This window comes from Coregonus lavaretus (genome assembly GCF_964263955.1).
Source record: "Coregonus lavaretus genome assembly, chromosome: 38".
Lineage (NCBI taxonomy): Eukaryota > Metazoa > Chordata > Actinopteri > Salmoniformes > Salmonidae > Coregonus > Coregonus lavaretus.
Genome location: NC_140025.1, coordinates 15,737,019 through 15,763,592, shown reverse-complemented (window position 1 = coordinate 15,763,592; position 26,574 = coordinate 15,737,019). Strand labels below are relative to the sequence as shown.

General features: G+C 45.0%; 1 protein-coding gene across 1 annotated transcript in view; it reads left to right on the top strand.

Moving 5' to 3' along the window:
• The window catches only part of LOC311112590 (partitioning defective 3 homolog B-like), a 194,157-nt gene that overhangs the window by 51,429 nt on the left and 116,154 nt on the right, over positions 1-26,574 (top strand). The window contains exons 4-5 of the mRNA XM_084155734.1: positions 14,648-14,751; positions 25,272-25,366. Of these exons, the coding sequence (XP_084011860.1) occupies positions 14,648-14,751; positions 25,272-25,366 (199 nt within the window). The remainder of the gene's footprint in view (positions 1-14,647; positions 14,752-25,271; positions 25,367-26,574) is intronic.

The following is a 26,574-nucleotide window of genomic DNA, read 5'->3' as shown; positions in this document are numbered from 1 at the left end:
ATAGGATGGTAACACCGTTGGGTGGTAACATAGTAATGACAGGGTTTTGATATTATATAGTTTTACGTGTCCGTTGTATTAGTCAATAGTGTTGCCTGGCCCTAGCCTAATGGTCGAGGAAACACCATGGCCGTGTCCGAAATGTGTCTTGCCTACTACTTACTAAAGTGACATACTCTGTACTACTCAAACTACATACTATTTAGAATGTACTTTTTAGTAAAAATGTATGCAGTAAGCAACAAAAATCAACATTGTAGGCTCACGCATACTGAGAATGTCATCTCATGCGAAATTACTTTGTTGATTCTCTTCCTCCATAGCATGCAGCGAATTCGTACTAAATGAAAAGACTAAATGAGTGTAACATTCTGGCATTTATATCATACTCAATTTCACATACTATAACTCTTTGTAATTTCACATACCCAAGCGGCCTACTATTTAGGATGCAACTATGGGTATCCAGACACTGCCCACATCTCATGTTTTGTCATATGGTGTTTCACTGGCTGTGTGAGAAATATGAGCATCCGACAGCAAAGTGTGACTGTTGAGCCTGAAGCTCTCCTAGTATATACCAGCTTGGGGCCCTCCTAGACACACTCATTTGATGGGGATAACATCAAGTGTGTGTGTGTGTGTGTGTGTGTGTGTGTGTGCAAGCGAGGGAGAATGTACCTGTGTGGGCACTGTAGTTTGTGAGTTTATGTGTGCAGTTTTAGGTGAGTGGTTGCATGACTACGCATACAGTGAGGGAAAAAAGTATTTGATCCACTGCTGATTTTGTACATTTGCCCACTGACAAAGACATAATCAGTCTATAATTTTAATGGTAGGTTTATTTGAACAGTGAGAGACAGAATAACAACAAACAAATCCAGAAACGCATGTTTATAAATTGATTTGCATTTTAATGAGGGAAATAAGTATTTGACCCCCTCTCAATCAGAAAGATTTCTGGCTCCCAGGTGTATTTTATACAGGTAACGAGCTGAGATTAGGAGCACACTCTTAAAGGGAGTGCTCCTAATCTCAGTTTGTTACCTGTATAAAAGACACCTGTCCACAGAAGCAATCAATCAATCAGATTCCAAACTCTCCACCATGGCCAAGACCAAAGAGCTCTCCAAGGATGTCAGGGACAATATTGTAGACCTACACATGGCTGGAATGGGCTACAAGACCATCGCCAAGCAGCTTGGTGAGAAGGTGACAACAGTTGGTGCGATTATTTGCAAATGGAAGAAACACAAAAGAACTGTCAATCTCCTTCGGCCTGGGGCTCCATGCAAGATCTCACCTCGTGGAGTTGCAATGATCATGAGAACAGTGAGGAATCAGCCTAGAACTACACGAGAGGATCTTGTCAATGATCTCAAGGCAGCTGGGACCATAGTCACCAAGAAAACAATTGGTAACACACTACGCCGTGAAGGACTGAAATCCTGCAGCGCCCGCAAGGTCCCCCTGCTCAAGAAAGCAGATATACATGCCCGCCTGAAGTTTGCCAATGAACATCTGAATGATTCAGAGGAGAACTGGGTGAAAGTGTTGTGGTCAGATGAGACCAAAATGGAGCTCTTTGGCATCAACTCAACTCGCCGTGTTTGGAGGAGGAGGAATGCTGCCTATGACCCCAAGAACACCATCCCCACCGACAAACATGGAGGTGGAAACATTATGCTTTGGGGGTGTTTTTCTGCTAAGGGGACAGGACAACTTCACCGCATCAAAGGGACGATGGACAGGGCCATGTACTGTCAAATCTTGGGTGAGAACCTCCTTCCCTCAGCCAGGGCATTAAAAATGGGTCGTGGATGGGTATTCCAGCATGACAATGACCCAAAACACACGGCCAAGGCAACAAAGGAGTGGCTCAAGAAGAAGCACATTAAGGTCCTGGAGTGGCCTAGCCAGTCTCCAGACCTTAATCCCATAGAAAATCTGGAGGGAGCTGAAGGTTCGAGTTGCCAAACGTCAGCCTCGAAACCTTAATGACTTGGAGAAGATCTGCAAAGAGGAGTGGGACAAAATCCCCCTGAGATGTGTGCAAACCTGGTGGCCAACTACAAGAAAGTCTGACCTCTGTGATTGCCAACAAGGGTTTTGCCACCAAGTACTAAGTCATGTTTTGCAGAGGGGTCAAATACTTCTTTCCCTCATTTAAAATGCAAATCAATTTATAACATTTTTGACATGTCTCTCACTGTTCAAATAAACCTACCATTAAAATTATAGACTGATCATGTCTTTGTCAGTGGGCAAACGTACAAAATCAGCAGGGGATCAAATACGTTATTCCCTCACTGTACATACGTGCATGTTCATTTAACAACCTCACATAATTTGAAACTGCTATGTAAAGAGAAGCTCAGCTTTGAATTCACTGCCTGTGAAAGAGGATTTAATGCATTCTCTGGCATTCTTTGGGATAAGTCAGGTCCTTTAATGTAAACATCGAGGCCAAGGTGTACCATTACAGAGTAAACTTAACCTCTTACTCTCCTCCTCTCACACTTTTCCAAACTCCCCTTTGCCCTGCCTCCCTACTTCTCTTCTCCTTTCCCATCCCCCTTTATTTCTCCTCATCCTCTTTCCCTATTTCCCCTTTCTTTCTCTCTTCACTTTTTCTCTCCTCATTTTCTATTCTTTCCTCACTCCCCCTTTCTTTCTCTCTCCTGCTTCTGTTCTCCTTGTATCTCTTCCTACTCCCCCCTTCTTTCAGTCTCTCCTCCTCTCCCACCATCCCTCAGCTGTTCCATGACCCAGAGCAGAGTGCCAGCCCCTTTCAGTCTCCCCCCGTACTATTTTTGCCACCACCTACCACACCATTCACCACCTGCCAGTCACTCACTCAACCACCCGGCTGCTACCCCCAGACCCATACCCCCCCATCCCTCTCAACGCATCCCCCATAACCCCTACCGTTCTGGGGCACAGCTCCACGCTAACCCCCTAGCACTCTCGGATGGGGCTCGGCCACTAACTGGAAAAGCACTGTAGCCTGTTAGCTTTCCCATGGTCCAGCTGAGCATTAACCCTTTTTTAAACCTGTTAGGACCCTTCCTGCCGCCCCTCAACCCCTTACTAACCGAGTTATGACGTGACCCTGTGGAGCACCCCCACATAGACTGAGACTAATTCAATAAGGCTGCTTTTGTCTTCTCAACCTAGTAACAAAAGCCTGGGTGGAGAATTCACTTAAACAGGCTCAGCCTAAACCCAGCCACCGCTATGACATTCTGATGGGGACCACTCTGTATGTGTGCACAGGGGCCTTTTTTGTTTTCTTTATCACTTTAGTTAAGCAGATTGGTTGTTAGCTGCGTATCGTATCACATGCAGCTGGTGGCCGGAGTGGGGGAGAGAGAGAGACGGGGATAGAGGGAGAGAAAGAGTGAGAGAGAGGGGCAGAACTCAATTCAGTAGTTCTACCAGTAGCCATTCTACTAGCTATGTGCATTATAAGTCTGTCCCACTAGTTAAATATTCATGTGTTAGGCTACTTCCCCTACACAGAGCTAAACTCAACAAAAATATAAACGCAACATTCCATAACCCCACCGCCACCATGAGGCACTCTGTTCACAACTTTGACATCAGCAAACCACTCGACCACACGACACCATACACGCCGTCTGCCATCTGCCAGGTACAGTTGAAACCAGCAGTCATCCGTGAAGAGTACACTTCTCCAGCGTGCCAGTGGCCATCGAAGGTGAGCATTTGCCCTCTGAAGTCAGTTACGACAACGAACTGCAGTCAGGTCAAGACCCTGGCGTGGACGACGAGCACGCAGATGAGCTTCCCTTTGTGCAGAAGTTATTCGGTTGTGCAAACCCACAGTTTCATCAGCTGTCCGGGTGGCTGGTTTCAGACGGTCCCGCAGGTGAAGAAGCCAGATGTGGAGGTCCTGGGCTGGCATGGTTACACGTGATCTGCGGTTGTGAGGCCGGTTGGACGTACTGGCAAACTCTCTAAAACAACGTTAGAGGCGGCTTATGATTGAGAAATTAACATTCAATTCTCTGGCAACCACTCTGCTGGACATTCCTGCAGTCAGCATGCCAATTACACGCTCCCTCAAAACTTGAGACATCTGTGGCATTGTGTTGTGTGACAAAATTGCACATTTTAGAGTGGCCTTTTATTGCCCCCAGCACAAGGTGCACCTGTGTAATGATCATGCTGTTTAATCAGCTTCTTGGTATGCCACACCTGTCAGGTGGATGGAGTATCTTGGCAAAGGAGAAATGCTCACTAACAGGGATGTAAACAAATGTGTGCCCAGAATGTGAGAGAAATATGCTTTTTGTGCGTAAGGAACATTTCTGGGATCTTTTATTTCAGTTCATGAAACATGGGATCAACACTTTACATGTTGCATTTATATTTTTGTTCAGCGTACATGGTCTCGTTTTATGATTGGTCATTATGTCCTACTTATGTGCCATATCTAGGGCACAGGGTTTTTTCTGGTCATAGTTTTTTCCTGTGCTGAGTGCAGTTCCTCTTCACTTCAGTTTGCTCCTCAGTTCATGCATCTTGGTTGGAAAGCAAGGTAGCGGCAGACAGCGGTGGTTCCTTCGCTAGGCCCTGTGGTGAGGAAATACTTCTGGCCCCAGTCATAAAACTGGGTGTTCTTTAGTGGGACAATATGACAGCTGTGTGTGGATGTGCTATAGCAGTGTAGAGGACAGGATTGGAACTTGGTGGTTTGAACAGTGTAATTGAGCCCCAACAGAGTCCCAGTCTGATGATTAGACCTGTATCGAATCCTATACTGCACTGAGCACACACTCCCGTCAACACACACACTCCTGTCGGCAAGAGGGGAAGACAGTCCTTATCACTGCGTCCCATGAGCACCCTGGTCAGGAGGGTTCTATTGATCTGACGAGACAAGATCACCCTGGGTACACACAGAGGCGCACACACAGACGCACACAGGACTGCATACAGCCAAATGGGAAGGTGCATTTCATCTGTGGCTATCCCTTAGTTTAGATGAGATCAAGAACCATTTTGAAGAGTGAGTTTTTCGAAAATTCTATATTCTCAGAATTCCATTACAGATTACAAACTGAATTAGCAGTCCATTAGGAGGTAATTGGTGTAGAGTATTAATCTGCTAAATCACTGCATATGCCATCCATACTCCTCAATGGATTATCATTAAACTAAACATTGAGACAAAGACAGAGGAGACTAAATGAATCATGGCTGCCTGCAACAATCTACTGCCCTCCTCTTCTGGGCCATATGATCTCCCATGACCCTCTGATCTCCCATGACCCTCTGCTCTAGGGTCAGAGATCAGAGACGTTCATTTGTGTGGGGCGGGACCTCTGGCTTTCTCATCCAATCGGTTTTGAGAAGGAGGCGAGGCAAGAGGACGCGAAGAGTATGCAATTGAGATTCACCCTAGCTCTCCCTAAATGCCTCAGGATTAGGAAGTGAATCTTCAATCCCACTTAAGCAAAAAACTTAGTCTCCCATTGACATCAATGCATGACTAAATTAAAATTCTACTTAAAAGTGGGAGTTAGGGTTTGCCCCTTAAAGTGGGAGCATTGAAGAGAGAGACATTTTACTGATCTTTAGTTAACCTCAAACCTCTACCTTGGTGATCAGAGTTTTTCCTGGTCAGGTGAGGAAAAACCCTGGGCCCTAATTATGTTTACTCCGCCTCTTCACATAACCAAATCATAGGTACTTCTCACTGGGAGGACTCTGAAGTGCTTTGACCATGACTGAGTAGTCTGAGCTGGTATTTGGTAGGGCTGGGATTTGCCAGGGACCTCACGATACGATGTTATCACGATACTTAGGTGCCGATACGCAATAGTGCCTTCAGAAAGTATTCATACCCCTTTACTTATTTCACATTTTGTTGTTACAGCCTGAATGTAAAATGGATTTAATTTTTTTTTTTTCTCACACATCTACACACTATAATCCGTAATGACAAAGTGTTTTATAATTGTTTGCCAATTTATTGAAAATTAAATACATAAATAATTCATTTACATAAGTATTCACACCCCTGAGTCAATACTTTGTAGAAGCACCATTGGCGGCGATTACAGCTGTGAGTCTTTTTGGATAAGTCTCTAAGAGCTTTGCACACCTGGATTGTACAATATTTACCCATTTATTCTTTTTAAAATGTATCAAGCTCTGTCAAGTTGATTGTTGATCATTGCTAGACAGCCATTTTCAAGTCGTGCCATTGATTTTCAAGCCGATTTAAGTCAAAATTCTAACTAAGCCACTCAGGAACATTCAATGTCGTCTTGGTAAGTAACTCCAGTTTTGGCCTTGTGTTTTAGGTTATTGTCCGCTGAACGGTGAATTCATCCCCCAGTGTCTGTTGGAAAACAGACTGAACCAGGTTTTCCTCTAGAATGTTGCCTGTGCTTATAGATGTATTCCGTTTCTTTTTAACCGAACAAAACTCCCTAGTCCTTGCCGATGACAAGCATACGCATAACATGATGCAGCCACCACATGCTTGAAAATATGAAGAGTGGTACTCAGTGATGTGTTGTGTTGGATTTGCCACAAACATAACGCTTTGTATTCAGGACAAAAAGTTAATTTATTTTGCCACATATTTGGCCTCATTGTACCACAGAAGAACCAAGAAATGAAGAGCGACACCATGGCTGTCTTTGGGCTTTTATGTAATCTGCAATGGTATTATGAAAAGTCAGGTTAGGAATACATCAGTCTTCAGTGCACCATCTGACAAGCTGTTCTATAGAGGAGCATGAAGAAAAGTAAAACATATACCTTGTCTCACATCTCTATTAACATTGCTAGGTACTTTCAGTGTTGGCAGTATTAAAATACAACAACTCATGTACAAATAAACTGTAATACAAACAAGCTACAACTTGAAATCACATTTATCCCATTCAGACCTTGGGTTGCTTTATTTATTTAACATTATGGACTTCTACACATGAGTAATCAGCGACACAGTACCTTTCTCTCTGTGTTTTCACAGACTGAGGAGAAAGGGAGCTACAGGAAGTACCAGGGTGTTAGTTGGTGATGTAAGCACCCAGATTAAATAAAATAAATTTTGATTAAATAAAAACTGAAAATGTTAATATCATCCAGCTACTATAGCTACCTCCTTAACATCAACAGGCAGTACTAGTAGTGCAACAAATGAAAATATAAACCAAAAGTAAGGTTCCTGGCGATCATAGCTGTGACGAGTACTGAGGATACGAAGAGGCAGGACGCAGACGCAGGAATCAACAAGGTTTACTTAACAATGAGAAAGAGAATAACAAAGAGCGAGAAAACGACACGACGCTGACTGAACACACAACAATGACTGAACAGTCCAGGGCTATATAGTGGTGGTGATGAGATGATGAGGTGCAGGTGCGCTGGAGGTGATTAGGGTGTGTTGGGTTTCCATTCCTGTGTTGCCGAGGTGGTGCGCTTAGACGGTGGCTCAGTAGACTGGCGAATCAGAGCGCTCGAGGGGAGCAACGGGAGGAGACATGACAGTACCCCCCCGCCCCCCCCGACTGCGCGGCTCCCGCCGCAGGACGTCACCAGCCATGAGGACGACCCCGAGGAGCGGGCCGGTCAGGGAGGAGACGGTGGAAGTCCCGAATTAGGTTGGGGTCCAGACCATCCCCAGCCAGAACCCAGCTCCTCTCCTCAGGGCCATACCCCTCCCAGTCCACCAGGTAACAGAGCCATCCCCCACGGAACCTGGAGTCCAGCAGGTCCCTCACAGCATACGCCGGACTCCCGTCAATGTCCAGGGGCAGAGGGGGCATACCCCGGGGGACGGCATCTGTCAGAGGACCGGGGGCTCAGTTTCTTGCAGGGCAGGCGGAGTGGGAGGTTTCGAGTGGACAGCCAGACACGATCACCAGGCTGGAATATGGGAGCCTCACTGCGGTAGCGGTCGGCTTGGTCCTTCTGCCGACGAATGGCACTCTGGAGACGGACATGGACGGCGTCCCAGACCTGTCCAACCCTGCGGAACCACTCGTCGACAGCGGGTGCATCGGTCTGGCTGGGTGTCCAAGGGGCCAGGGCCGGCTGGTACCCCAGGACGCATTGGAAGGGAGTGCGCCCCGTGGAGGAGTGAACGAGGGAGTTCTGGGCATATTCTGCCCAGGGAAGAAACCTCGCCCACTCACCCTGCCAGTCCTGACAGTGGCAACGAAGAAACCTCCCCAGCTCCTGGTTCATGCGCTCCACCTGCCCATTTGACTGAGGCCTATACCCGGAAGTGACGCTGGCCGTGGCCCCGATCTTCTCCAGGAAAGCCTTCCACACTCGGGAGGTGAATTGGGGTCCACGGTCCGAGACGATGTCCTCCGGAAGTCCATAGTGCCGGAAGACCTGTTGGAACAGGACCTCAGCGACCTGGAGAGCAGAAGGAAGACCAGTTAGTGGCAAACAACGGCATGATTTTGAGAACTGTTCTATGACCACCATGACTGTGGTAAAGCTGTCAGAACGTGGGAGGTCGGTGACAAAGTCTATGGACAGGTGTGACCAAGGTCGCTGAGGCACTGGTAGAGGAACTAGCTTGCCTGCCGCGGCGTTCCGAGGTGTCTTCGTTTGGGCACATACGGAACAGGAGTTGACATAGCGAGAGACATCAGTAGCCAAGGTGGGCCACCAGTATTTTTGTGATAGAGAATGCAGGGTGCGCGTAATACCGGAGTGCCCTGCCGTAAGGGTTGTGTGCGCCCAGATCAGCAGGCGGTCACGGACACTGGTGGGTACATACACACACCCCGGAGAGGCATTGGCAGGCTCTGGGTCCTCCTGATCCGCCAGGCAGATGTCTTCATCCACATCCCAAACGACAGGCGCAACGATGAGAGATGGGGGCAGGATCCCCCAGATCCTTCCTTTCTCCGGTATGGTGTATCCTAGAGAGTGCGTCGGCATTCACATTCTGGGATCCTGGGTGGTAGGACGGAATGAACTGAAAACGAGTAAGAAATTGGGCCCACCTGGCTTGACGAGAGTTCATCCGTTTCGCTTACTGTATGTGCTCCAAATTCCGGTGGTCAGTAAGAATCCGGAATGGATGGACTGCGCCCTCCAGCCAGTGTCTCCATTCCTCCAGAGCGAGGACCACCGCCAACAGCTCCCTGTCTCCAACTCCATAGTTCCTCTCTGCGGGGATACATTTTATTTTTAGAGAAAAAGGCACAGGGATACATTTTCTCTGGCTTACCTTGCCGCTGGGAGAGGACCACACCCACGCCCTCCTCAGATGCGTCCACCTCCAGGATGAAAGGACAAGATGGATCTGGGTGTTTTAGGATGGGCACTGTGGTGAACCTCTCCTTCAGCCTCTTGAAGGCAGCGTCAGCCTCCGGGTTCCAGGCTAGCTTCTGAGGCCCACCCTTAAGGAGAGAGGTGAGCGGGCGGCTATGGAGCTGAAGGACCTGATGAAACGCCGGTAGAAATTGGCGAAGCCCAGGAAGCTCTGTAGGCCCTTGACGGTGGTGGGGACTGGCCATGACCTAACGGCGTCTGTCTTCTCTCTTTCCATGAACACCACCTGAGGACTGATCCTGTATCCCAGGAAGGAGATGGCCTGTTGGTGGAATTCGCATTTCTCCCCCTTCACCAACAGGCTGTGTTCCAGGAGGCGGAGTAGGACAGTTCTGACGTCCCTGATGTGCTCCTCGAACGTAGCCGAGTAGATCAGGATATTGTCGATGTACACCACCACCTGTCTACTCAGCATGTCTCGGAACATGTCATTGACGAAGGACTGGAACACAGAAGGTGCGTTGGCGAGGCCGTAGGGCATGATGCAGTATTCATAGTGGCCTGAGGTAGTGCTGAATGCCGTCTTCCACTCGTCTCCTTCCCGGATTCTTATCAGGTTGTAGGCACTCCTCAGGTCCAACTTGGTAATGTACCGGGCCCCTTGTACCTGCTCGATTGTCCGACGGAACCAGAGGGAGGGGTACCGGTACTTGGTGGTGACTGCGTTCAGCCCCCTGTAGTCTATGCACGTCCTCAGTCCTCCGTCTTTTTTGGCCATGAAGAAGAAGCTGGTGGAGACAGGAGAGGTAGAGCGTCTGATGAACCCCTGTTTCAGGGTCTCCGCCACATACAGTGAGGGAAAAAAGTATTTGATCCCCTGCTGATTTTGTACGTTTGCCCACTGACAAAGAAATGATCAGTCTATAATTTTAACGGTAGGTTTATTTGAACAGTGAGAAACAGATTAACAACAACAAAATCCAGAAAAACAAATGTCAAAAATTTTATAAATTGATTTGCATTTTAATGAGGGAAATAAGTATTTGACCCCCTCTCAATCAGAAAGATTTCTGGCTCCCAGGTGTCTTTTATACAGGTAACGAGCTGAGATTAGGAGCACTCCCTTTAAGAGTAGAAGAACAGAAGCAATCAATCAATCAGATTCCAAACTCTCCAACATGGCCAAGACCAAAGAGCTCTCCAATGATGTCAGGGACAAGATTGTAGACCTACACAAGGCTGGAATGGGCTACAAGACCATCGCCAAGCAGCTTGATGAGAAGGTGACAACAGTTGGTGCGATTATTCGCAAATGGAAGAATCATAAAAATAACTGTCAATCTCCCTCGGCCTGGGGCTCCATGCAAGATCTCACCTTGTGGAGCTGCAATGATCATGAGAACGTTGAGGAATCAGCCCAGAACTACACGGGAGGATCTTGTCAATGATCTCAAGGCAGCTGGGACCATAGTCACCAAGAAAACAATTGGTAACACACTACGCCGTGAAGGACTGAAATCCTGCAGCGCCCGCAAGGTCCCCCTGCTCAAGAAAGCACATATACAGGCCCATCTGAAGTTTGCCAATGAACATCTGAATGATTCAGAGGAGAACTGGGTGAAAGTGTTGTGGTCAGATGAGACCATAATCGAGCTCTTTGGCATCAACTCAACTCACCGTGTTTGGAGGAGGAGGAATGCTGCCTATGACCCCAAGAACACCATCCCCACCGTCAAACATGGAGGTGGAAACATTATGCTTTGGGGGTGTTTCACCGCATCAAAGGCACGATGGACGGGGCCATGTACTGTCAAATCTTGGGCAAGAACCTCCTTCCCTCAGCCAGGGCATTGAAAATGGGTCGTGGATGGGTATTCCAGCATGACAATGATCCAAAACACACGGCCAAGGCAACAAAGGAGTGGCTCAAGAAGAAGCACATTAAGGTCATGGAGTGGCCTAGCCAGTCTCCAGACCTTAATCCCATAGAAAATCTGTGGAGGGAGCTGAAGGTTCGAGTTGCCAAACGTCAGCCTCGAAACCTTAATGACTTGAAGAAGATCTGCAAAGAGGAGTGGGACAAAATCCCTCCTGAGATGTGTGCAAACCTGGTGGCCAACTACAAGAAATGTCTGACCTCTGTGATTGCCAACAAGGGTTTTGTACTAAGTACTAAGTCATGTTTTGCAGAGGGGTCAAATACTTCTTTCCCTCATTAAAATGCAAATCAATTTATAACATTTTTGACATGCGTTTTCTGGATTTTGTTGTTGTTATTCTGTCTCTTACTGGTCAAATAAACCTACCATTAAAATTATAGACTGAACATGTCTTTGTCAGTGGGCAAACGTACAAAATCAGCAGGGGATCAAATACTTTTTTCCCTCACTGTACTTCTGAACGCAGTCACCACCAAGTACCGGTACCCCTCCCTCAGTAGACTGGCGAATCAGAGCGCTGGAGGGGAGCAACGGGAGGAGACGTGACAATAACGATCTGATTCCCCCTTCTGTCTGAACTTGGAACATTCCTGTTTGCGAGCTTAGGCCTCTGACCCTTAACCTGGATGTTCTGTTCTGTGTTGTGTACTATTCTAATAATTAGAATTTTGTTGGAATAACCACTTTAACTCTCCAGTACTATATTGAAATCCACTATTAACCACTATTATTGAAGATGGAATGAGTTCATGCAACTTATTATGTGAATTGAATAAGCACATGTTTACTTCTGAACTTATTTAGGCTTGCCTTAACAAAGGGGTTGAATACCTATTGACTCAAGACATTTCAGCGTTACATGTTTTATTAATTTCTTAAATGTACTGCAAACTAAATTCTGCTTTGACATTATGGGGTATTGTGTGTAGATCAGTGACTCAAAATCTAAATGTAATCAATTTTAAATGCAGACTGTAACACAACAAAATGTGGGAAAGGTAAAGGGTTGTGAATACTTTCTGAAGGCACTGCATGTATTGCGATTCTCACGATTCTATATGTATTGCAATTTGATACTGCGATTTTTATTGCAATTTTATGTTCCAAACATTTTGCCCACTATATGACTGCTGCAGAGAGAGCATGAGACAATTAGTTTTGATCAGTCATGGAAATAAAAGTGCTGAAAGCAATTATTATATATTTTTAAATCTACACCAATACTTGTAGTCAAATATCGATAAAATGTACACATAAATAATATTGTGATATGTAACTGTATCGATCCCCCCCATCACTAGTATTTGGTCAGATTCTGACCGTGGACAGGCCCACCACATCCTACATGTATTTATTATCCTGCTGTGTGCATCTGTGTGTTTGTGTGTGTGTGTGAGAACGTAAAGTGTTCATGCATATGTGTTTTAAATCATATTGAGATGTCATGCAGGTAGGTCCACCATTAAGAGAGACGGGGCCAATATTGGTTGTACAGCCGTCCATTAAGGTTTTACTAGGGTACTGCTTCTATATACAGAACCCTTTTTAAACCTCTACCCTATGTGTACAAGTGGAAATGTCAAAGGGAAAAATGTGGGTTTGAGGTGTACCTAGAGTTATTGCCTGGTCGCTGCCTCTAGATGTCATGGGCCACATTTAGTCGTTCTGAAGTATTTTAGAAAAAATAGTTTAGTTAATTTATGTATCAGAGTCAGAGAACCTAGAGTAATTGAGAGAGAGAAAACACGCACACACAGGCACAGAGTAACAGACAAAGGCTGTGACAGACAGTGAGACAAATAGGACACAGATCCAAGTGACATAGAGAGGATTAAACACAGAGCTTTACCTCGTAGACAGACAATACATCATCCCCTAACAACAGCAGTGTTTGGTTAAACATTGGGGACACTATTATAAGGTGTCTGTTTCTATTTAAATCCTTGGAAAAATGGGCTTCCAGATGTTAGGCCTATTATAGGAGCATGGCACTGTAGGGGTTTGGAAAGGGGTGTTTAAGGTGGATGTATTTCTGGATTCCTTTACTAAAGAGGTGTGTGTGTGTGTGTGTGTTTGCCTGTGTGTGTGTGTGTGTATTTACTCTAGTAGAGAGCACCTCCTGGTAGGTCTGGTCTGAGGTTGTCTGCCCTCTGTCAGACAGACAGTATGGTTTAGGGTGACTTGCTTGGCTGACGTGGTCAGCAGCCTGGGTGGTTTAACACTAGAGCCAGGAGGTGTTGTCCTTGTCAGGTCATGTGGTCAAGAACAGTTTTTCCCCCTACTCCTGTCTCTGCAGAGGATCCATCCATTAGGCCTTTCATACAGCCGCTACCATAGTGACGGAGCTTCCACGATAGTCCTAACATCGAAGCAAGGTCTTGGGAGCAAAGTGGGACTGGCCGATACAGTGCAGTAACACTTCTCCTTTGAACTTTTTCATTGACTTTATACTCATCCGTCTTTTATTTTGGCCCAATTGGACCAGAAAGACCCTGCCTCTTCCCCTTTAAAGTGAGATTGATGACTGGATGATAAAGATCAGAGGGAAAGCTTTGACTTCTCTCTCCTATCCCTCACTCCTCCCTCTCCTTCGCTGCTTCTCCCTCACCCCTCTGTGGCGTCCAAGTCTAACCAACTCTCTTTAGGTTACAGTCGTATAAAAAGCTCAGTTGCCCCTGCAGATCTTAGATGTGTTTCACTGGATGTGGCCCAAATGGCACCCTATTCCCATATTATTTTGACCAGGGCCCACCCTGTTCCCTATATAGTAGTGTACTATATAGGGAATAGGGTGCCATTTGGGACTCAGCCTGTACAGACTAGGCCCGGGGCTATTTGAGGTCCGGCCCTGATGCATCTTTTAAAAGCAGTGTACCTCTCTGGTACCCCAAGCCATTTCATGTGGTGTAATTGGCTTGACTGCGTAGGGGGGGGGGGGGGGGGGCTAGGTTTCAAGGAATAGGCATGGGTGTGGTGGGGGGGGCAGCAGCAGCAGCTGGTCAGATGGAGTTGTCCATTTAGGGAGGGGTGGGGGGCTCAGTGCATGTGTGTCTCTGCTCTCCCTCCCTGCTGCCCTCCCTCCCTCCCTGCTGCCCTCCCTCCCTCCCTGCTGCCCTCCCTCCCTTCCATGCTTCTTTCATCCTCTCATCAAAAAGCCACTAAGCCACCAGGAATGCAGCTATAAGACTCTTTAAAAACTTGAGTTACCTGATGACTGTTTGAAGTCGTATCTTGATGATTTGATGTCTTGGGCAGATTTCCAGGGGATTTGTGTTGTTGGAAGTTAATTGGAAAACAGTGCCTAACTTAATACCAAGCGTAGATCAGTTTACAAGCGTAGATATATTTGCATTGATGGACAACATTGACCTCTCTCTCTCTCTCTCTCTCTCTGTCTCTCTCTGTCTGTCTCTGTGTGTATTTCCCAGACACCCCTCTGCTGGTGAGGAGCAGCAGTGACTCTGCCCTGGCCCCGCCACTGGAAATTGTGAAACCTCCTTCTGATGACCTCAATGCCAGACCAGCTGAAACGGTGAGAAAGACTTTGTCTTAAAGTACAAACTGTGCTCATTTGAGTAAAATAAAGCAACCTTAGAAAATGTAATACAAAGACGAGAACAATAAAAGTGCATGAGTCTGTTTGTGTCCAGAGATGTGGTTAGAGTCTTGAGCTCTCAAATTCAAATCTGGACCTCCAAAGCCAGTTCCACTGCTTTAAATTTTTTTATTCAGGGACTGGTTGGGGACTGATTTAGACCTGGGAAACCAGGTAGGCGCATTATCATTATCATAATTATCAGGTAGAACAGAAACCAACAGTACTTTGGACCTCCAGCAGGGCATTAAAATGTTTACATTTTAAATTTAGAAATTAATTTCTGCTGTTTTGTTTAATAGGTAATGCACAAAGAAATCTGACTGCTAACGTTATAGCTATCCCACCTTGCGCAGCAATACTGCCTGTCTGGGGGGCTGTGAGCGCTGTGAGTGAAATTCTGAAAGAGTCGGTTTTAGAAGCAATGCGCACAATGCGTTGGAGGACATGCAGTTGTACTCTTACCCCTATACCTCCATCCTTACCTAACACCTGTCCCCTCTTCAGAAAGCAGACTCCTACGGTCCCTCATTGTAAGAGGCTCTGCCACACAGAGCCGAGCGCGCACACACACACACACACACGTCACACACACACACACAATGCTCCCTCAGCCTCCCAAACAGTCCGTGACCGGGGCATGGAAGTATGATCTGTCTTGCTTGACACGCTCTGTGTCTCTCCATTGTCTTTACCTCTGTTTGTCTCCCTCTCTTCCCCTCTTCCCCTGTTTGGGAACGCTCCCTGTATCACCTATTGTATTCAAATCCTCTCCTCCTGGTTCTAGTCTGCAGGCTATTGCCACCTGTAACTCCTCCATGTCTCCCTCCCTTCTTTTTGTCTCTCCTTCTCTAGCACCCCCTCTCTTCCTCTTTCTTGCGCCCTCTAGCTCACTCTGCCCATCCTTTTCTCCCTCCCTCCCTCCCTCCGAGTAGCCCTGTGGTTTTAGTCATTTCCTCTCTCTGAGGTTGTTTTCAATCCTCAGTGCTAGCAGCACCTGCGGCCCTCTGAGACCTCACCACCAAGCCCCCCCTCCCAAACCACAGAGTTATTTTTGTCCTGGGTCTCACCACACACTCTGTGTGGTCATGGGGCGTGGCTTGTGTGATTTTATTTATTTATGGCCTTTTTCCTCTGAGATAGTTCTTCCCAATGTTTTTGTTTTCACATTTGACATTGGTGTAAATGAAGGTATGTGTATAACTGGCCCCCGTCCTATAAACCTATAAGGTGCGTACCAATAATATCTCCTTTCTTTTTATGGGTGCACTCGTTTACCACTTCCCACAAATCTGAAAGCATTGGACTGGTGGAGGCATGGGCTTTCTTATACCAGTAATTTCCTTTCAAATCAGTGAAGGGATGTAAACAAGAGCACACTTTGGGATGAAGAAGAGATAATTGGGACAACCATGGATAGAGGGAGAGAGAAAAAAAGGGATGCCGCCCCCTCTCAAAATCAAATCACATTTTATTTGTCTGTCGTTCTGCTGGCTCCTGCACGATGGGATGGGGCTGTTGCATAATCTCTGAGTCACTCTCTCTTTCTGATGGATGGTAGAGAGAGACTAACCCCCTCCCTGAATACAGACCCAGAGGCAGGCGTTTGAAAGGGTTCAGCGTTTCAAGAACTCTCTCCTTTTGAAAATATGGAACCATTAAGGAAGCCCTCCGCTCTCTTTTCTTTTCAGGGGTGGTTTTGAAAAGAGACAGTTTGAGTGGGGTCAGAGTGTTTTGGCTCGTGTGTGCAGGGTTGGGTAGGTTACTTTTAAAATGTAATCAGTTAGAATTACCCATCCTAAATTGTAATCAGTACTGTAACTTTTGGATTACCCAATCTCAGTAAGTGGATCTGACTATGTTCAGTTACTTGTAGATTACTTTCCCCTTAAGAGGCATTAGAAGAAGACAAAAATGAATATTTCCAATTGAACGACATCTATTGCAGGATAAATCAATGATAGTTTACATAGCTGGCCATAAATTGATGTTGCATTTTACTTTATGGGTTGGTTATGTAGGCTTCTTCGAACCCATTGCTTTCTACTACAGATAATAATACGATTAGGCTATATATTTACATTAAAAACCAAAGTCTGTCAGATTTCCAGTCATTACAATTAATGTAATACCCCTTGATCTTCAGTAATAGGACTTGGAAGTATAGAAATATAAATTAGCCAAATTGTTTTACCCAAAACCCCCAAACCACAAAACGAAGGTCTTACAGTGCCTTGAGAAAGTATTCACACCCCTTGACTTTTTCCACATGTTGTTGTATTACAGCCTGAATTTAAAATGGATTAAATTGAGATTTTGTGTCACTGGTCTACACACAATATCCCATAATGTGGAATTATGTTTTAGACATTTTTACTAATTAATAAAAATAAGTATTCAACCCCTTTTGTTATGGCAAGCTTAAATAAGTTCAGGAGTAATAATTTGCTTAATAAGTCACATAGTGAGTTGTATGGAGTCACTGTGTGCAATAATAGTGTTTAACATGATTTTTTAATGACTACCTCATCTCTGTACCCCACACATACAATTATCTGTATGGTCCCTCAGTCGAGCAGTGAATTTCAAACACAGATTCAACCACAAAGACCAGGGAGGTTTTCCAATGCCTTGCAAAGAAGGGCACCTATTGGTAGATGGGTATAAATAAATAAAACGTAGACATTCAATATCCCTTTGAGCATGGTGAAGTTATTAATTACACTTTGGAAGATGTATCAATACACCCAAAGATACAGGCGACCTTCTTAACTCAGTTGACGGAGAGGAAGGAAACCACTCAGGGATTTCACCATGAGGCCAATGGTGACTTTAAAACAGTTACAGAGTTTAATGGCTGTGATAGGAGAACACTGAGGATGAATGACAACATTTCAGTTACTCCACAATGCTAACCTAAATGACAGAGTGAAAAGAAGAAAGCCTGTACAAAATACAAATATTCCAAAACATGCATCCTGTTTGCAATAAGGCACTAAAGTAAAATGTGGCAAAGAAATTAACTTTATGTCCTGAATACAAAGTGTTATGTTTGGGGCAAACACAACACATCACTGAGTACCACTCTTCATATTTTCAAGCATGGTGGTGGCTGCATCATGTTATGGGTATGCTGGTCGTCAGCAAGGTCTAGGGAGTTTTTTTTAGGATCAAGATATATGGAATAGAGCTAAGCACAGGCACAATGCTAGAGGAAAACCTGGTTCAGTCTGGTTTCCAACAGACACTGGGAGACAAAATCACCTTTCAGCAGGACAACCTAAAACACAAGGCCAAATATACACTTAAGTTGCTTACTAATAATACATTAATGTTCCTAAGTGGCCTAGTTACAGTTTTGACTTAAATCGGCTTGAAAATAGATCCGCGCTATGCAGCTGTTGCAAGAGCGCATTCTTCACTGGCTGTCCACTGGTCGCAAAAACAGTGATTGATAGGCAGCTTAAACTTTTGAATTCAACCATTATTGGGTTAAAATACACATACACAGTTGTGAACAGCCATCGACAACAACCAAAATCCGTAGAGCGCAAATAGCTAAAAGAGAGCAGCAGTGTGATTCATATCAATGATGTAGATATCAATAAAAGTGATATCCGTATCGCCCATAGGCTACACCACGGCTGTCGTCCTTACCAGTTGGAATAGCTTGGATGTGGTGGCAACCCTAGCTCCCTTACTGTCACGCCCCTAAACCAGATTGAGGCTGCGGTACAAATGGCACCGTATTTCACTTTTGACCACAGCCCTATGGGGGACCTTGTCAAAAGTAGTGCGCTATGTAGGGCATAGGGTGCCATTTGGGACATACACTTTTTCCAAAGATCGATGCACTACCATCTCATCCGTACTCCTCTACTGCATCCTTCGCGTCCCTCCTTTTGATCCATCTCTCTCCCTCTCTTTCTCTGATATCTCTCTCTCTCTCTCTCCCGCCTTGTTTCACTCTTTCTTTCCTTGGGAAGATCTCAATTGCATACTCCTCGCGTCCTCTCTCCTCATCTCCTTCTCTAAACTCATTGGATGCGAGAGCCAGAGGTCCCTCCCATCTGACCTTCTCCTCCAATGGGTTTTGAGAAGGAGGCGAGGACGCGAGGAGTATGCAATTGAGATTCTTCTCTTCCCCTCCCTGCCTCCCTCCCTCCCTCCCTCCCTCCCTCCCTCCCTCTCTTTCTGAAGAGGGGATGGTGAAAGTAAGATTGTGTGTACTTAAGGTCAGTGCAGCGATAAACATCCCAGTTCGTCCCCTAATAGATGTTTCTGCTACGGTGACGTTCTGGGACGACGCACAGAGTGAGGTATCAAACGCAGCAGGACCTGCTCTCTCTCTCTCTCTCTCTCTCTGCCGAGGCTGCTCAGGTGAAACCAATCCTCCCTGGAGCTGTCTACACACACCTACACACAGATATGCAAATGAAAAAACACATACGCACACACACTCCTGTGGGCTTCCTTTAGCTGTAATTATATGAACCTGGGAGCACCTCCATCCCGCAACCAAATAATCTGTCCTTTCTCCTGGAGTGTGCACTTGATTCCACATACCAGTCATTTCCTTTCAAATCCATGAAGGGAAGTGAACAAGTGAACACTTCGGCCGTGAGAAAGTCTACCCCCCCTTGATATTTTTTCACATTTTGCTGCCTTCAAATTTTATCGGAAGGGATAAAAAATATAAAAAATCCCCCTACAGATCTACTCAACCTACTCCACATTTTCAAAGTGAAAGTTATAGTAACATTTACAAATTAAAAACATTTACAAATAAACAGAAATATCATAATTGGAAAAGTCTCCACCCCCCCCATGAGTTAATACTTGGTCGAAGCACCTTTGGCAGCCATTTCAGCTGTGAATCATTTGGAATAAGATTCTACCAACTCAGCACAACTTTGCTCAAGCTCAGTACATTTCAAGGGTAAGGTATCAAAGGTATCAATATGTATGTGCCCCAAGGCATGGAGGGAAGCAAAAGTCATTCCGCTACCTAAGAATAGTAAAGCCCCCTTTACTGGCTCAAATAGCCAACCAATTAGCCTGTTACCAACCCTTAGTAAACTATTGGGAAAAAATTGTGTTTGACCAGATACAATGCCATTTTACAGTAAACAAACTGACAACAAACTTTCAGCATGCTTATAGAGAAAGACATTCAACAAGGACAGCACTTACACAAATGACTGATGATTGGCTGAGAGAAATTGATGATAAAAAGATTGTGGGGGCTGTTTTGTTAGACTTCAGTGCGGCTTTTGACATTATCGATCATAGTCTGCTGCTGGAAAAACGTATGTGTTATGGCTTTACACCCCCTGCTATAATGTGGATAAAGAGTTACTTGTCTAACAGAACCCAGAGGGTGTTCTTTAATGGAAGCCTCTCAAACTTAATCCAGGTAGAATCAGGAATTCCCCAGGGCAGCTGTTTAGGCCCCTTACTTTTTCCATCTTTACTAACGACATGCCACTGGCTTTGAGTAAAGCCAGTGTGTCTATGTATGCAGATGACTCAACACTATACACGTCAGCTGCTACAGCAACAGAAATAACTGCAACACTTAATAAAGAGTTGCAGTTAGTTTCGGAATGGGTGGCAAGGAATAAGTTAGTCCTAAATATTTCCAAAACTAAAAGCATTGTATTTGGGTCAAGTCATTCACTAAACCCTAAACCTCAACTACATCTCGTAATGAATAATGTGGAAATTGAGCAAGTTAAGGTGACTAAACTGCTTGGAGTAACCCTGGATTGTAAACTGTCGTGGTCAAAGCATATTGATACAACAGTAGCTAAGATGGGGAGAAGTATGTCCATAATTAAGCGCTGCTCTGCCTTCTTAACAACACTATCAACAAGGCAGGTCCATAGGCCCTAGTTTTGTCACACCTAGACTACTGTTCAGTAGTGTGGTCAGGTACCACATGGAGGCACTTGGGAAAACTGCAGTTGGCTCAGAACAGGGCAGCACGGCTGGCCCTTAAAAGTACACAGAGAGCTAACATTAATGACATGCATGTTAGTCTCTCCTGGCTTAGAGTGGAAGAGAGATTGACTTCATCACTGTTTTTTTTTAAAGAGTTGTAGACAAGCTGAATGTACCGAGCTGTCTGTTTGGGAATGCTGGACACCCATGCATACCCCACGAGACATGCCACCAGAGGTCTCGTCACAGTCCCCAAGTCCAGAACAGACTATGGGAAACGCACAGTACTACATAGAGTCATGAATACATGGAACTCAATTCCACATCATGTAACTCAGTCAAGCAGTAAAATCAGATTTTAAAAACAGATAAAACAACACTTTATGGAACAGCGCGGACTGTAAAGAGACACACACACACACACAGGCACACACACAGCTTTCGCAAACACATGCTAACACACGCACTCTACACACACAGTGTGTAATAAGTTGTTGTGTTATGTATTGTTTTATTGTATGTAAATTGTGGTTGGACCCCAGGAAGAGTAGCTGCTGCCTTGGCAGCCACTAATGGGGGATCCGTAATCAATACAAAAATACAAATTTGGTTGGGAATCATTAATGTACAGCAATATTCAAACCTTGTCTATTTTCATATATTGTGCTGGCAGCATCATGTTATGAGTATGCTTGTCATCGGCAGGGACTGGGGAGTTTGTCACGATCAAAATACATTTAAAAGGAGCCAAGCCCAGGTAAAAAGTTAGAGGTAAACCCCCCTCAGTCTTCTGGAAACCTAACCCTGGGATAGTTGTACTTTTCAGCGAGACAATTACACAAATGTTGATGCCAAAGACACACCAGATTGGCTTTCAAAGAGGTGTTGAGTGTTCCTGAGTGGTCTAGTCAAGGTTAGAATATTGCAGTCCATCACTGATTCCCAACCAAATGTAATGACCTTGAGCAATTTTGACTAAGAAAATGTACACTGAACAAAAATATAAAGTGTAAAGTGTTGGTCCCATGTTTCATGAGCTGAAATAAAAGATTCCAGAAATCTTCCATACGCACAAAAAGCGTATTTCTCTCAAATGTTGTTCACAAGTTTGTTTACTTCCCAGTTAGTGAGCATTTGTCCTTTGCCAAGAATAATCCATCCACCTGACAGGTGTGGCATACCAAGAAGCTGATTAAACAGCATGAACATTACACCGGTACACCTTGTGCTGGCCATGATAAAAGTCCCCTCTAAAATATGCAACTTTGTCACACAACACAATGCCACAGATGTCTCAAGTTTTGAGGCAGTGTGCAATTGGCATGCTGACTGCAGGAATGTCCACCAGACATATGGCCAAAGAATTTAATGTTTATTTCTCTACCATAAACCGCCTCCAACGTCGTTGTAGAGAATTTGGTAGTATGTCCAACTGGCCTCACAACCACAGACCATGTGCATGGCTTCGTGTGGGGGAGCGGTTTGCTGACATCAACGTTGTGAACAGAGTGCCCCATGATGGCGGTTGTGTTATGGTATGGGCAGGCATAAGCTACGGAAAACGAACACAATTGCATTTTATCAATGGCAATTTGAATGCACAAAAATACTGTGATGAGATCCCGTTGCCCATTGTGAGGCCCATTTTTTAAAAGGTTTCTGTGACAAACAGATGCATGTCTGTATTCCCAGTCATGTGATATCCATAGATTAGTGCCTAAGGAATTTATTTCAATTGACTGATTTCCTCATGTGAACTGTAACTCAGTGAAATCTTTGAAATTGTTGCATGTTGCGTTTATATTTTGGTTCAATGTATATATATGCTGCCATAAGAGTTGTCATTTCAAAAGAGTCACAGCTATAATGGCTGCCAAAGGTGCTGCCACCAATATTAACTCAGGGTTGTGTAGACTTTTCCAATTCTGATATTTCAGTTTTTAAATTTTCTCTTAATTTGAACATTTTCTACAGCTTTCTTTCACTTTGAAAATGTGGAGTAGGTTGTACTGTAATGTTGAGTGAAAACTGTACAGAGGAGCTCATGTCAGTCGTACGGTTGTGTGTGTGTGTCCTGACCCCTTCCCTAGAGGAGTAATGCTTCAGCTGTGAGTAAGGGGCAATTCTGTGATGAATGTGACGGGGTTCAAGGGTTACAGGAAAGTACACCGAGACACACAAACCATTTCTCACCACATCTGACGTGTAGCAGATCACAGTAGCACTCCCAGAGAAAACACACTCACACCTCATTTCTCATGCGTATGACAACAACCACACACACACACCTCATTTGTCATGTACGTTCTCGCTAGCCCTGGCATGTATTTGGCCACAGAATACATAATTTATCCTGAGAAAAATGCAGTCACACAAAAAGGAAAAACCACAGCAACATACTATTATATTATTTACTTTATTAAATCCAACCGTCAGTTTGTTTTTATTACAATGTATTAGATACTAATCATGGGAGATAATTATTAACACTGTTGGATATTTTGGTAAATGGTTCTGAATTTGAGCACTGCACGCAACAAGAAGTTTCCCCCATCCCTCCCGCTAATTGGGCAACTTTTTCTGAGTGAGGGAAAAGCTGTAATTGAAGAGAACTCAATGTATTTTGAAAGATGAGATATTGAGGATTATAATAAATATCTCTTTGATGTCATACAAGCAAGCCAAACACCCGTGAGTCCAAATGTGCACTTCACATTTCCATATCATAATACTCATGTGTCAACATTTATGATCACAATGTTTGATGTACAGTTACAAGATGACATAGTGTCATACCCTGGGTTGTCCTGAACAGAATTTTGTCTATTGTGAAGAACATTTGCTGTGGAACACGCACCTGAATGCAAGCATGACTCCTTTCTATGCGCACCAAAATAACAATCTGTTTCTCTGAATTGCCTTGTGAAAGCCTAACACTGTAAGATAGTATTTTTTAACTTAGCTAGTCATGTTGGCAATAGAACAAGCTTTCAAATGATGCCCACTTGACCCAGATTTCGATTTAAAAGGGGCGGTTTTTGGATTGTGTAAACAACAGAAGTAATTGTGTGATGGCGGGAATGCTGGGTTTCTGTTCCAAACAAAACAACTACAAGTGTGTTTGCTCTAGTTCCTCAACGGCACAACTAGAAGAGCAAAAAAAAAATTACTTGACTGTTCTTTGAGTCATAAAATTGCATTGAAATAACTTATGAACTGTGCACACTTTGGAGAGGTGTGTGTGTGTGGCCGCTTGGAGACATCAGTTAGTCTTCTCACTCAAACCCTTCAACATGTTTTGTCTTATGTTGCACCTACCCCATATTCTCCAGGTATATTCTTATAATATTACAGAATGTATCCAGAGTATTTTCAGATTTAGTTATCAACAAATGTGGCGAAAAGTACACAATGTAAAATGCACATAAAATCAGCAGTGTAATGTTTGGATTCAGTATTGTCCTCAACTTTGGTCTAATAATTTTCCCATAATCTCCAAACTGTCCCCTTTCAATTGCTACCATGCTTATGCATATTTCTTCTGTAAGAAACATTTCAATTTAGGTTTAAACCCCATCTTAGCCTCTCCCCCTCCCTCTCTCTCACTCTCCCTCTCCCCTTCTCCCTCTTTCTCTGTTTCTCCGTCCATTTTCCCCGTGTGATAATAGCGGAGCTCTTAATGGATGAGATAGAGGGGCGATGCACAATAGCAACGGAGACATGGTAACATGTGGCCCATTGTGGATAACCGCATCGCGGCCTAATAACTGGGTCACTATTTGTCTATCTGTGCACGGAGCATCGTGTGTGTCGTGGAGATGTGTGTGTGTGTGTGTGTGTGTGTGTGTGTGTTTTTAGGGGAGGAGAAGCGGGGGTTGGACCGAGGGTCCTGGCTGGCCAAGGGCGTAGGGATCGGGGGAGGGGTGAGGTAAGCGGGAGGCCCCCCCTGTATGTGTCATTTACGAGGGGGTTGAGACAATGGAAGAGGGGGGTGACACAATGAAAGTGGCAAGGCAGAAGGACGTAATTGGGACCCTCCTTTTGTTTTGGCGTTTTTTCCCCCGTTCTTTTTTTCTCGTGCTCTACTGTTTGATTGCGCCGTTCTTTTGTATTTTCCCTCTTTCCTTTCTTCACATTTCACCCCGGTGGCTGTTGTTGTGGCACTAGCATGCCTGACTTAAAAATAGCCTCCCTCTCCTGAGAGATATGGAAGGAGAGCAAAACCGAAAGAAGAACAGATAGAGTTGATGGAGGAGAGAGAGACACTCACGGATGAGGCTGAACCCAGGTCCGTCTGGCCATTGTCTTGTCTAAAGGTCTTTGACTAGGTGATTGATATCAACTGAAGATATTGTTTGATTCATTAATTGATTGGTGTCCCTGTTATTGGACTAGTGGAGAGCGAGTGACTGAGATACCAACAGTAGACTTGGCTAACTATGTGTGGTGTGTGTGTGTGTGTGTGTGTGTGTGTGTGTGTGTGTGTGTGCGTGCACATGTGTGTGTATACACAGGATGCCAGCCATGCACTGACCCGCAGAGGGGAACCAAAAGACCGACTGAGGCTTGACTTCCCCACCACAGCCAAGATGAGCCGGGTCACACTCAGGTAGGGGGTGTGTGTGTGTATACACAACTACATATTCTCGTGTGTGTGTGGATTGATATGTTTACAAGGTTTGTTTGTGTGCTGTTCTCTTGTTTCATAAGTATGTTTATGTGTTTGCGTATCTGTTAACGCTGTCATTTTACTTGTTTCTTTTTATGTGCGTGCATCTCTCTCTCTCACTCTCTTCTCTCTTCTCTGTCCCTCTATTGAGAGGGATTACAAATGCCCCCGTTCTTTGTTCTCCTGCTGTGACTAGATTAAACTGCCTTAGCCATGAGAGTGCGAGAGAGTTTTTAGTCCACCATACCTTTGACTCCTGCCCAGTGGCTGACCAGAGACTTCCCACTCTGCAAGCTGAATTTGTAGAGACCTGAATAGGGTGGGTGTGTGTCTCTCCATGGCAACCGCTGCTCTCTGTCAGTGCTGAGGCTGCCGCCCATGGCTAGTGCCCCAAGGGACCATAATATCCCTGTCTGTCAGTGGTCATGTGACTCCCTGTGGTGTGTGACTGTGTGTGTGTCTCCACTTCCTGCAGTTGTCACTTGTCAGTGCCAGGAGCCAGGATGCACAACCTAAACTGATATACAGCAAACCATGACCGATCTATTGACAGTGTGCTCCAATATTTCCCTTACAATTTAAGAATGGATTCGATGCGTATAGAGCTCAAAGAGCTTTACTTTGTAAACGGAGAGAACTCAACTAGCTTACTAGCAGTGAAAACACATTCAACACCAGCAATTGGCTTCGTTTATCACCAATAATTTACCCCCCAAAAAAAGGAAAGCAAGTATGTTAGTGAGGAGATTCTTCAGACCAAAGTTGATCTACGACTAGTCAGTAAAGAGTGGGTGTTCCCATCTGTCTTTCTCTCGCTCTTTTCATCCCCCTCTCTCTCTCTCTCTCTCCCCCTTTCCCTCCCTCTCTCCACCACCTCAGAGGAATGGATGTGTTTGTTTGTGTATGCACGGGATGCTAAAAAGGGAGAGGAGCGTAGCATGCATGTATTATAGCCCGGCGCTAACAAGCTCTGGCTTCCTCTGATCAGCTTGTTTGTGCCAGCGTTTGTTTTTATGAATGTAAATTGGTTGCAGAGAAGGGCGTGTGTGCGCGTGTGTGTGTGTGTGTGTGTGTGTGCATGCGCACAGGTGCTTGTGTGTATCCCCCCAACCCAGGGATGCAGGTGTACTCTTTATCTACGTACTTCC